This window comes from Acipenser ruthenus, chromosome 1, assembly GCF_902713425.1.
Source record: "Acipenser ruthenus chromosome 1, fAciRut3.2 maternal haplotype, whole genome shotgun sequence".
In the NCBI taxonomy this organism is placed as follows: Eukaryota; Metazoa; Chordata; class Actinopteri; order Acipenseriformes; family Acipenseridae; genus Acipenser; species Acipenser ruthenus.
In genome coordinates, this window is record NC_081189.1 from 56150451 (window position 1) to 56164435 (window position 13985).

The window sequence follows — 13985 nt, forward strand, 5'->3', positions numbered from 1 at the left end:
TTAGGACAGGTGTCATTGGGAGCACAGACGCTGAGGCGCAGCTCCGCATATGCGTAGATGTATTGCCTACGCAGTTGTGTTATGACGTAAGTCTGTCCTACTGCCGAGAATCCTCCCTCGCAATGGCTTGGGTACACTGTTCCCATACCTTGATGGTTATTTTCGACTTGAAAGGGAACGATAGGTTGCGGATGCAACCCCGGTTCCCTGAAAGAGAAAATAACCATCAAGCCGCGAGGTCGCTCTGGAAGCCTTCACAGCCTGAAGAGCAAAAGAGGAAGAGAGTCTCTGTGCGCTGCGTGTAGTAAGCTCCCAGGGGGGTGGGCTTACGTGGCAGCTCGCGCAGAGGCCTATCGGCAGCTTTGCTATAAAGCTCAGCCAATCGCTACTGCCTGACGGCAATATCCCAAACCTTGATGGTTATTTTCTCTTTCAGGGAACCGGGGTTGCATCCGCAACCTATCGTACTGTACATTGAACATTGTAACCACAATAAGCACTGATAAAATTGTGTCCATAGAGAGGGTCTCCTAATTGTAATGGACTGACAATGGTGAGCTGGTCTTTATATTGAATTTGAGTTTAGGTGAATAAAGATGAGAGTGCAGGAATCAAGATTTACAAAAAAAAAAAAAAAAGGTTTCATCCTCAACTGTGAGGTACACATTATATTGAAGAAACGATGTAGATATTAACATATACAATGTAAAACATCTACATATAAAATTTAACCCACAAGAGATTTTCTGCAAAGAAATGGATGCCAAGTTTTATTTTTTATATAGTATAACATATTTAATTATTTTTACATAAACCTAGCTGACAGATTGACATCTTTGTTATCTAAAGACATGTTTACATAGAAAGTGAAAAATACCGTTAATGTTTACCTTACTGTGAACTAGTACCAGTTAAGATCAAGGCCTGCACACATTAAAGCAAGGGTGCCAGCTATTTCCCCCCAGTCAGTCCAGCCTTACAGTGCTCAGATTTGAATGGGCTCAGAAGTGGATGGTACTTGCTACAGTAGGACAATTATGTAGATTTCTCCCTCAAGAAGAGGCATTCAATATATAAGACACATCTCAAAAGAAAACTAACCCATAAATTCATGGGCAGAAAACTGGGAAATTTAATTGTCCTATGGCATTGTTATAATTCAGTAGGTTTAGAAGAAACCTAATTCCTATTAGTGGTGCCCTAAGGCTTACTTTGATGGGAAAAATGACATAAAATATGATGAGAAAACAGTTTCCTGTTTTATTACGTAACCTAAACAAATATTTGTACAGTCACGGTTTTTCATTTACTTTTTTTTTTGTTTTTTTACATAGAAAAGTTTCCTTTTTTTGTTAAACAACATGACATATAGATTTATATATATTTTTAAACAAAGACAAAACACAAATTACATCTTGTCATCTTCGCTTAATAGAAAAATATATCTTTAGCAGTATTGGCAGTATAGCTAAAAACAAACAAAAACATAATATATACTATTCAGGAAGTATCCATAATAACCATCACAAACATGCTGATGGTGTAGATATAAATGTTTATTACATGATGTGTTCTTATTTACTTGTATTTATTTATTTAATAAGCATAAGAATTCTACATGTAATGCAGGTTAGCTGGTATAAGTTTAAAAGGAAGTTGGAGACCAATTGGCATTAGGCAATAGCAGTGTTGCATATCAGAACTTCAGTAGGCAATTATTTTCTTTGAACACAGCAGTTCTTAAGCCAAGCTGCAGAAGGTAAGGCATTAGGGAGGAAAAGGAGACTTGAAGCTAGCATGTCCTCCAAAGCTTGGCTGAACTTGGTTTTCAGTCATCCTTTTCACGGAATGTCAAAGTATGTGGAGTTTCCCCTTGATAATTGGTGTCTTAGAATTTGTTCAATGTTGATATGCCCTCTCTGTCTGCTTATCTCCCATGGACTGGGCTCTGTTTACACAACAGAGTGATCATTATTCTGCACTCCTGCCAGAATGGAATGGTTGAAAGATGAGGCTGATCGGTCTGAGCCTTCAGCTGTCCCGTTCACCTTCTCCTGGCGTTGGCAGCATAGGATCTGCTTAAAGGTGGCGCTCATCTCCTTGTCCCTATAGGAGTAGATGATGGGGTTCATAGCTGAGTTGAACTCGGCGAGAAGGAGGAAGAACTTCTCATAATCCAGAATGTTGCATTTAGCACAAAACACGTCCAGCAGCAGCAAAACCAAACCAGGGGTCCAACAGACGATAAAGGCGCCTAGATAAACAAAGAAGGAAATTAATTAACACAGTTTTGAGTACTGAAAACATACGTTGAACTAATGGAAGAAAATCTGTTGTTATTGTTTTATCAATAGTCACAATGACGATCAACTCAGAGATGTACATATTTAAGCTTAAGTCTAATTAAGGTATACAATATCATTATTTAAATTCAGGGTGGTTACAAAGTCACTACTACTACTTGGCCCACCAAAAAAACAAAGTGTTTGTCCTAATGAAAACGCTGTTTTCCACATTTTTTAATGGTAGTAATGATGGAACCCTTTTGGGGGAAAAATGGTGTCTATATTAATCTTAAAAGGAGTCTGTTACAAGATTACGATTCTAAAATTGGCAAGTTTAATTCCGCTGGGGCAATGTTTTTTTTTTTTTTCCAGCATTTTAAAACACTCACTATACAAACTTAAAAAAAACTAAAAAACTAAAAAGCATGGGGTCAAATACTGCAGGAGCTCTTTTATTACCTTTTGACTCAAGACAAGAGGCCTGCATTAATCATTTTCAATTTATAATCTCTGGTTATGGAGTACCTTGAGTAAAAATCATCAAAACCCCCTACCCCCTTGCAACTGTGCTGTTTACCAGCACTATTGATATATATCACATTTGGCCTCCCTGCTCATTGTCCAGCCAAAATAGACTTTCTGTATCATAACCTGGAAAGGGTTAGCACCAGCTGGGGTCTGTTTGCATGTGGCGAGGTTCCAATTTACTGCATATAATTGTCTTGGCCACAACCTCGACTTTGTAGTGAGTCAGAGAGTACAAACTCTCTGAAAACGTTATGATTTCCGTTTCTGTGGTTATGAACAACACAGATGTCCTTGAATTTGTGCATTTATCTCATATCTGAGTTATGCGGGTGCTCTCAGGAGTGAGATAAACTCCAGCATTTTGTTACCAACATAGCTATTTGAGTTGTTCTGCAGCCCCTTTAAACACGGTTTCACTTTATGAACATATTTTGTATGTGTTTGGGGTGACTTTCACACTATATGCCTTAAATTAGAGTTGACCTGCAGCGGGTTAAACGTTCAGAAAATACAGTACGAATATGTAGTTCTTTTTTAAAATAAAGTGTCATTTTTTATTGACACATTGCAACACAGTGTAAATTGCAGATTTTAATGTGAAATTAATGATAAAGCTGGTGACTGAACTGTTCCTAGGGATTGTTAGTCATCTGAAACTGGTAAAGCTCCTAGACAATTCTGGGTTCACACTACTGGTTTGGTTATATTTTATCACAACACATACTTCACATAATAATAACTAGGATTGCCTACTTTTTTCCATTATCTGTGTGAAATACTGTTTTATCATTCAAGCTGAGCTTACAGATCACAGAGGTTTCATAAATGATATCCAGTATCTGTTTTTTATGTCAACACCATTTCCCCCTTCGTGCAGAGATGTATCTGTAGTCTGTCTGTGTCTCTCTCTCTCTCTCTCTCTCTCTCTCTCTCTCTCTCTCTCTCTCTCTCTCTCTCTCTCTCTCTCTCTCTCTCTCTCTCTCTCTCTCTCTCCTAAATGCTGTAACTAACTAGTAGCCCCAGCAAAACCCCAAATTCAACCCGTCACAAAAAAATAAAAAAAGCACATGATAGGACAATACCATATTGCCAACAGATGGCCTACAATAAGTTTTGTCTGTAGCCCAACAACATTCTTATAAATTCTGTTTTAATTGACTAACCAGAGAACTAAATGGGCCAATGCCATACCAGGCTGCCCCGGAAAATGAAATTTATAATTAAAGTTCGGGAGGAGGGTCAGACACCAATCTCCGCATCACCAAATTGAATCATTCAATTTACACATTAGCTAATTTAAATTGTTAGCACTATAAATACCCGCTTCACTTATCTCTCAGTTGTGTTTTGATTTCATCGTACATGCACGCATCATGGTCTGCATTCTGGATTATTCCGTTTCGACGTATGATGATCTGTTTGCCGTTTCCCCGGAGCCGAGATCCACGCAACCAGTTCAACCAGCCCTTCCCGGGCCAACTCCACGACAACTTCGGTCGGCGGTATTACCACTTCAAACTTCTCTGCCCAGATGTCTGCTTCTCCTGTCTGCCGTGGCTCCTGCCTGGCCACTCGTTCCTCCGCAACTCCTGACATCAGAGACTGGACGATCTCCCGGCTCCAGCTTTATTTTCGTAGCAACAACATCCCATTCAAATCTACAGCACGCGTATTATAAGCGGACTTGAAACACCTCGCCCGCACCGACTGCATCTCCACGAAGCGCTTCTACTACCGGAAAAATCCGAAAGCAGGACCATCGCACCTGTCAATCAAAGGCTCATTTAGCAGTTCCTGAGCATTATGGCTCCAACTATAACCTTTCAGGTTACCTCCCCTCACTGCAGGCGTCCAGCAGGCCCCTGCAGTGACATCTTTGGCCACTATGGGCGTCCAGCAGGCCCTCGTAGTGATTCCTTCTCTGTGAAATGCTTTTCTTTTTGCTCATCGGCAGTTTTGAGCATTTGTATCTAGAGATTGTTTTGCCAGATTTGTAATAACTTCATTGAAGGAACCTGTGCTATTCCGCCTGTAACTTCCTTCATTTCCGCTCACCGTAACTCCATCACACCCAGCATCAACAGTCCCTCATGAAGATTGCTCCCTGCAATATGCAAATCAACCACACCATATTCTTAATCAAAATTGCTGGGAAAAACGCATGACTGGCTAAAGCCAAAATTTCAAACACATTTAAAATCATGCCCATTGAGCCTGTCCTCAGGGGATTGTATTTTTTATATTTCCACTTTTCTGTCCGGTCTCTCCCCCCCCCCCACTAAACGCAATCTTCTGTCCCTCCTAGGCCATTTTAAAGTACATGCGAGCATGGGAGGATTTGCAAACAAGAGGAGGCCATTCAGCCCATCTTGCTCGTTTGGTTGTTCGTAGCTTATGGATCTCAGAATCTCATCAAGCAGCTTCTTGAAGGATCCCAGGGTGTTTGCTTCAACAACATTACTGGGGAGTTGGTTCCAGACCCTCACAATTCTCTGTTTAAAAAAGTGCCTCCTATTTTCTGTTCTGAATGCCCCTTTGTCTAATTCCCATTTGTGACCCCTGGTCCTGGTTCAAAAAGTCTCCTGGGTTGACTTTGTCAATACCTTTTAGGATTTTGAATGCTTGAATCAGATCACCGCGTAGTCTTTGTTCAAGTCTGAATAGCTTCATTTCTTTTGGCCTGTCTGCATACGACATGCCTTTTAAATCCGGGACAATTCTGGTCGCTGTTCTTTTCACTTTTTCTGAAGCAGCAATATCTTTTTTTTTAATGAAGTGTCCAGAACTGAACACAATATTCTAGGTGAGGTCTTACTAATGCATTGTACATTTTTAACATTACTTCCCTTGATTTTAAATTCAAAACTTTTCACAATATATCCGAGCATCTTGTTGGCCTTTTTACAGCTTCCCCACATTGTCTAGGTGAAGACATATCTGAGTCAACTTAAACTCCTAGGTCTTTTTCAAAGATTCCTTCAATTTCAGTATCTTCCATATGATATTTATAATGCACGTTTTTCTTGCCTGTGTGCAGTACTTTACACTTCTCTATTAAATGTCATTTGCCATGTGCTTGCCCAGTTCTGAATGCTGTCTAGATCATTTTGAATGACCTTCGCTGCTGCAACAGTGTTTGCCACTCCACCTATTTTTGTGTTGTGTGCAAATTTATCAAGTCTGCTTACTATGACATAATCTAAATCATTATGTAGATTAGGAATAGCAGAGGACCTAATACTGATTCCTGTGGTACACCACTGGTTACCTTGCTCCATTTTGATGTCTCCTCTAATCAGTAATTACAGTTGGGAGCGGCTGCTCCCGCGTTCCCCACCCCCCATCACTGCAGGCCCCTGCAGTGACCTCGCTGGCCACTATGGGCGTCCAGCAGGCCCCCATAGTGCTCCCTTCTCTGTCAAATGGTTTTCTACCAGCTGTGAGCTTCAACAGGGCCCCACAGCCCCCTTCTATTCCTTACCTCCGCGGTCTTCCAAATGTAACCTTTTAGGTTACCCTCCCCTCACTGCAGGCATTCAGCAGGCCCCTGCAGTGACCTCCCTGGCCGCCATGGGTGTCCAGCATGACCCCATAGTGGTCTCTTCTCTGTGAGATGCTTTCTTCTTTCAGCTTATCTGCAGTTTATTCAAACACTTTCAAAACCGTTCCCATTTCTTTGAATATCAGTCAGGGCCGCAATACTGCATACTCTGGAGGCCTTCTGTTTTCTACATGTTAACTACTCCCTAATCCACGTGCATGCATTTCATCGAATCCCTACTGCGTTCAATATGAGAAATTAATCTTTTATGTGGGACTTTGTCAAAAGCTTTCTGGAAATTTAAATAAACCATGTCATATGCTTTGCAATTTGTACGCAATGAGGATAAATCCTCGAGGCAGAGCTTTTATCTCCTACCTTCTCTCTATTTGATCCTTTCTGTCGATTCCCTCAATGATGTCATACTCATGGTTTGGTTCCTTTTTTTCGCAAGGAACTCCGCCTGTGGGAGCTCCTACTAAAAGAAAGGAATGGCAGTACTTTCTTTTACGACAACTGTCTCCTGCTGCACAAAGACATTCAGCCGTTCAAAGATGCAGCTCCCTCCTCTTGGCTTTGGAGGATACTACAAGGGAAAATTGGTTTTCTGCTCCATGGCCCAACGAATTCAGCATTATTCCTATAACCGATCACTCCTCGTCATTGCGCAAAATGTGTCCATTTTCTGTAGCCGCACTCCTTTTGGGGGTCTTCCTGGGCTCAAAATCCATTCTTCTCCACTTACATAATTCACCTACAGTCTAAATCTTTAACAAGATCGTTCATTCTCCCACCATATAATGAGAATATTTAGAAGGATTACCTGTTTATCTGTTACTCATCAGTTCATTTTCAGAGCTCAACACATTCTCGGCCACCTGAATATAATCTATTCTCTTTCTTGTTTCCAAACGCAGAGATTCAGAGCATTGACTTCCGAAGATGACCTCCTGCAAACTCAGATGCCTCATTTTTCAGACCTGACATTCACGTGAGCCACCTGCTGCATTCCCTGATTTCTGCAGGCTCAAGAAACAACTCTTCTCAGCATCACCCCCCGCTCACTGCAAATGTACTGGTCATCCTGGAATTGCTTTAAAATTTCACTTTGCATTCAACATTCCTTTCCATCATTCAGTGCCCGTAGCGTCATCCTATTTTCTGTCCCTTAAAACAGAGCTATAAGATTTGAATTTCCGGCATCAAGTTTTTCTACAAACTCAACTCAATTTCAGTGTCCCAGCTCTACACTCTGCAACTCACAAATTTCACTAATCCTGAAAGGGCTTCAACTATCAGAATCTCTTTCTCCTCCTGCTTGCCTACCTATTGCCATCAATGTACTCTCTTCGTGCCTCTCATCTGCTCCAGCTACTCCTGCCTGTTTTAGATAAAACCTTACAGCTCTTTCTCTTAGCCTTCTTGGGTTCCCATAGGTGCTGGGAGTCTACATCGCTCTCAAATTCAACCCCCAGATTCACCCCTTAATCTCTGACCTAGCAATCCCCTCATCTGATACCCTTTCCTTCCTGCTTTAAAAGAAGTAAAACGGACCAGGAAGATTAGAGAAAGCTTTTCAATTTGTTTATAAATTAAACTCCCATGTTAGCCCATATGACCCCTTTCTCTCTTGTCCATCTCCATCTTTCTTAGGGCGCATCACCCTCAGGCCCGCTGTTTATTAACGAAAACTGAACAATCGTCACTCAACAGTTGTTCTTCTTTCACCTTTTCACCTGATTTATTTCCAGGTCCGGATTCGCAGCTGAGCAGTTTTCCGGTCCTTCCTTCAGAATCGTAGCAGCTTTTGTCCACTGAGTTCCAGACTCTCTTATCAAACGGTTAGGTTGTTGATCCTCCAGTGCTTACCAAGTTTATATTATAACAAATATTATGTAGCCTAAAAATGCTTTTACAGAAATGTGCTCTTAAGTGTTAGTAGCCTGCCTGGAGGAAGGGCAATCAAATCATCCATGGATTCCCAGAGGTTTATTTCCCAAAAATGGGTTTTGTTTTCCTCTCCTGCGTGCTGATGATCATTTGTTAAAGGTTGGCTAAACCTTCAAGTGGGCTATATTCAATTCTAATTGTGGCATTGAGACCGGCTTGTTCTTTTTGGGGGTCTCAGCCTCGTCCAGTTGGCCAGGCAGCGAACCCTCAAACCAAGTTAGGTTTGATGCCAAATGAATGTGTATATACAACATACTTTTCTGTTAAATCGCATACTCCGCATTCTCTACAATAAATATTTGTACTAAAACATTTTGTGATTGGTGTTTGTCCCGAACTACTGAAATGAAATTTATAATTAAAGTTCGGGAGGAGGGTCAGACACCAATCTCCGCATCACCAAATTGAATCATTCAATTTACACATTAGCTAATTTAAATTGTTAGCACTATAAATACCCGCTTCACTTATCTCTCAGTTTTGTTTTGATTTCATCGTAACCCACCACCTCCCCATCTCCTCCTTTCTTAACAGTTTTTATGTTTTATCAAATGGGGGTCTCAGCCTCGTCCAGTTGGCCAGGCAGCGAACCCTCAAACCAAGTTAGGTTTGATGCCAAATGAATGTGTATATACAGCATACTTTTCTGTTAAATCGCATACTCCGCATTCTCTACAATAAATATTTGTACTAAAACATTTTGTGATTGGTGTTTGTCCCGAACTACTGAACTCAAAATTAGTGTGTCAGAGGCATAGCCACAAAGTGTGCACTGTAAGCTGAAAGGAAGACAGGCATGAATTAATCGCCACAATGTTCAATGGCTGGACCAAAAATATTTGTTTTGTTTATTACCATATACAGATTAATCCAAATTGGCACAACAGACAGTTTAATAGTAAATGTATTACATTTGCCATTCATAATTTTCTTTGCTATTAAACACAGATCCAATAGGAATGAAACTTGAGTGCTGTTTCCGGATAACTTTTATAGAACATAGATACAAAGGCCGGTCATGAATGCAGAGGTCTGGCTGTTGTTCCGCTTGCTTGAGGGCTAGGGTGGGAGGGGGATTTCAAAAGAAAATAATCTAATAGAATATCCCGTTAATAAATAAATTGAGACATTCTGGGATGGCTTCCAGCAAGTAAAAGATCATTTAATGTATCTATTATCTGGGAGATAACTGTAGTGAACTGCCTATGGTGACGCTGGTGGTTTGGATTGTGCTGCAGCTTTATTATACCTTGGAGACAAAGAAGCACTTTCGAATTTCCTTGCTTAAGATGAACCACATGCATAAACTCCATACATCTGCGTCTCCTAAAAAGTCATGCTTCACCACACATATTGCTCCCTTGGTTTTGAATTTGGATGCTCACTCGCGCTGCACCACTCTCAAAGTTTTGTATATGTACATTAGGCTTTTATCGCTTTAAATAATTATCCCCCCGGGCCCCGCCCTACACAAACGTGGGTAAATATTTCTTATTCGGTATATGCATTGCTGTGTAAGCAGACTCAGTGTGGTTCAGTAGCAGAACTACGTAATTTAGGGGGCTCCCGAGTGGCGCATCCAGTAAAGGTGCTCCGCGTGGAGTGCAGGATGCGCTCTATAGCCTGGACGTCGCCGGTTCAAGTCCAGGCTATTCCACAGCCGACCGTGGACGGGAGCTCCCAGGGGGCGGCGCACAATTGGCCGAGCGTCACCCGGGGAGAGGGAGGGTTAGGTCGGCCAGGGTGTCCTTGGCTCACCGCGCACCAGCGACCCCTGTAGTCTGGCCGGGTGCCTGCGGGCTTGCCTCTAAGCTGCCTGAGAGTTCCGTTGTCCTCCGACGCTGTAGCTCTTGGGTGGCTGCATGGTGAGTCCGCAGTGTGAAAAAAAGCGGTCGGCTGATGGCACACACTGAGACAGTGTGTGTTCGTCTTCGCCCTCCCGATTCAGCACAGGGGCGGTAGTGGTGAGCTGAGCTTAAAAAATAATTGGCCATTCTAAATTGGGAGAAAATAATAATAATAATTGGCAACGACTAAATTTTAAAAAAGAAAAAAAAAAAGAACTACGTAATCTACCTGGAATATGTTATCGAGAGCCTGTTAACAAACTAACCATACTTTACTTTTTGGGAGACTGCAGGTCTGCACCCATTGATTGTATTTCTGAGCATTTTACGGTCTAAAAATAGGTATTTCAAGATAAGATATATTTTTCGTTAAAGACATTTTAAAGAAATCGTGGTCTTCTATGTGGTGTGTTCAGTTGTTTACCAGAGGCAAACTAAACCGGCTGCCAGGTTCCTAAATGCAGTGCAACAGGTAGTGCGTTTTTATTTTAAGTGATAAAAAATATGTAGACACTATTCTTTCAGAAATTGGAATTTTCACGAGGAACTGCATATCACAGGACAATGGGTTGGTTTCACATTATAAAATGGCTTAGATAAATTAAGTGATGTGACTGGCTGAACAAGATCACATGACCGACCGGTAATAATTGTCTTACCGCACGGCTATGACATCATAGACCAACTTACTTACCTGATCTATTAATATTACTACGCCTTAATAGTAACAAATTATCTAAATAGTGTTTCTGTAGGTAAAAATGTAAACATACAACTGAAACAGCATTTAAATCACTCAACAATCTGTTTTTTTCATCTCTGTCACTAAGAATCAGTTCAATCCATTTTTGCTCCTATGATGAGGTTTTAACCAGTCACTGGCCAGAATTTCCAACCACCGATTCATACACACACACACACACACCGTGTTTACTCGAATTTAAGTCACCCCTGAATTTAAGTCGCAGCCCCAAATGTGGACACCAAAAAAAAAAAAAAATCCTGAATGCAAGTCACATTTAACTCAATGAAAAAAACACAATAATTAACGGTTAAATTACTTTTTAATTCCTAGGTGCCGGTAGGGAACACTGTATCACTGTACATTAAAGCATCAGAGTACATCACCTACTATATTACACGAAAGTGCTTAAACTCTTCAAATCTTGTGTTTGGGTTTGTTTTTAAGGGGCTAAGAACCTTAAATTAAGTGAAATCTTTCACTAATAAATATATAAAAAAGAAAAATAGCTCACTAATTTTAAGAGCAAATTAAGATAAATAGGAGAACAGCAGACAAGGACAGAAACCACATAGAAAATAAAAATGAACAGGATATGTGTACAAGATATCAGCAAAAAAATGTCATTTTAATTATTAAAACAAAATCTATAATAATTATACGTTCAGGTAGTGGCAGAGAGAGAGAGAGACAAAAGGGCGTAAATACCTCTCTGGATTTCAAAAGAGAAAAAGGAGAGCAGAAGTTATGAAATGCTCAAAAACCAGGAAAACAATCATTTTGTGATGAGAGTTACTGAATTTATAGTAACATTTTTAGGTGTGACAAAAGCTTCTTTTTTGTATATAGTTTATGCAGTGTCATTTTAGACTGCTTTGCTACTGATTACTAAATCAGAAAAAACTAATAACACTGCAAGACTGTCCAGGCTACCACCCCCATTAAGACTTTGTTTAGCTAGTCATACCATGGTCTGAAAGGGCCGCCCCACCCCCCCACCGGTGACCTGCAGCTTTACTCTGGGTGACACCAGCAGTAACATCACAGAGTGCCATCAACTTGATTTTTCCTGCTCTTAATGATAGCCAGTTTTGCCTGACCTAAGAAAAAGTATTTCAGAAAAAGAAAAACCCAGACCCTTTAGCATATCAGTTAAAATACAAAGCAGAGGCTGTAGACTGGAGTAGAAACAGAAACAATGAAACACAATTTCCCTCTCGCATCTTCACCTGAGTAAGCACTCCATCCCAATTAACTTTAGCTGCTCCTTTCCCATCTAAGAACACTCCCAAATGTTCCTTTCCCACTAATCCTGCTGGTAAATCTGGTGGTCTGATTCCTTCTCACTCCACCAATAAAAAAAAACGTTTTAACTCTGGCAGAAGAAACGTTTTAAAAAGTTGCTGGCAATCAGTCAGTGTCTGAACATCCCGATTATAAGTCACAACTACAGTGATGTCATCTGCATAAGCCACCACTTTAATGGGTTCAATAATTAAATTGGAAATAGACAATCCAGTTAAAAGGGATCCAAGTCTATTATTTGTTATTTATTTCTTAGCCGATGCCCTTATCCAGGGCAACTTACAATTGTTACAAGATATCACATTATTTTTACATACAATTACAATTTTTTAACACATTATTTTTACATACAATTAACCATTTATACAGTTGGGTTTTTACTGGAGCAATCTAGGTAAAGTACCTTGCTCAAGGGTACAGCAGCAGTGTCCCCCATCTGGGATTGAACCCACGACCCTCCGGTCAAGTGTCCAGAGACCTAACCACTACTCCAGAGGCTCGATGGAAAGGGAATATAACATTCCAGACAGGGAGCAGCCCTGCCGGGTTCCTCTTTGCACTGGGAATGGAGAACTCAGCTCACCAATAATTTTTTTAAAAACACTAAAAACATTACTGCAGAGCAGTTGGATTGTTTTCACAAAATTGGAACCAAAACCAAATGCCCTAAAACACAAAATAAATATAGATAGTTAACTCGATCAAAACTTTCTCTTGATCAAGAGAAATTAAACCCGCTTTAAAATCAAGAGAGACAGGAACTGATTAAAAGATCTCAAAAAATGGATCTGTCAGGCACACAGTACGTCAGGCTAAAATGTACAACAGAGTTCATAACTTCCCTCAAATAGGTTGGCCAAAGCCTTACAGAGGATCTCATAGTCCGAACAAACAAGGCTCACAGGGCGCCAGGCCTTAATATCACACAGGTCCCCTTTCTTGCGGATCAGAGTCAACACTGCACGCCGGCAGCTCAGAAGCAGTTCATGTTCCTGAATGCTTTTCCCAAAGACATTGAATATTATTATTATTATTATTATTTATTTCTTAGCAGACGCCCTTATCCAGGGCGACTTACAACTTTAACATTATACAGATATCACATTATTTTACATACAATTACCCATTTATACATTTGGGTTTTTACTGGAGCAATCTAGGTAAAGTACCTTGCTCAAGGGTACAACAGCAGTGTCCCCCACTGGGGATTGAACCCACAACCCTCTGGTCAAGAGTCCAGAACTCTAACCACTACTCCACACTGCTGGACTCTCCCGATCAGTGGCCAGAGAGTCTTATAGAACTCCACAGGTATTCATCCAACTGTGCAGTCCATCCAGAGCCTCAAACAGCTTCTGCAGTGTCAGCTCTCCCTCAAGCTGATTCTTCTGCTCCTTAGAAACCTGAGACAGACCCTCCAGGAACTGCAGGGCTCCTTCAGACTCATCCACAGCCTCCGCCGTGAACAAGTAAGTTGGAGTAGAAGTCTACAACAAACCTCTGGATCTCAGGCTTGTACAGCAGCTTTCCAGTTGCTGTCTGCATAGAGTGCATCACTTAGCTGGGCTGTTTTCTTTTCCAGAGCAAAAAAAATGTAGTTGGTGCATCCATTTGTGACAAATATCTGAACCTTGATCGTACCAGTGCCCCTTGTACTTGTGCATCCAACAGATCACATAATTTCTTTTTTTTTTATTATTTTAAGTCTTGAAACAGCGTATCGCGGTAACCGGCTTCCATAGCTCTGTGGAGCTCAGTAATGTCCTCCTCTAGCTCTCTCATCGCTA

General features: G+C 40.9%; 1 protein-coding gene across 1 annotated transcript in view; it reads right to left on the reverse strand.

The window, feature by feature from the left end:
- Window positions 1-1237: 1237 nt before the first annotated feature.
- LOC117420893 (lysophosphatidic acid receptor 1-A-like) overlaps window positions 1238-13985 on the reverse strand; it is a 59970-nt gene continuing 47222 nt past the window's right edge. The window contains exon 3 of the mRNA XM_034034630.3: window positions 1238-2254. Coding sequence (XP_033890521.1) covers window positions 1953-2254 — 302 coding nt within the window. The 3' untranslated portion in view covers window positions 1238-1952. The remainder of the gene's footprint in view (window positions 2255-13985) is intronic.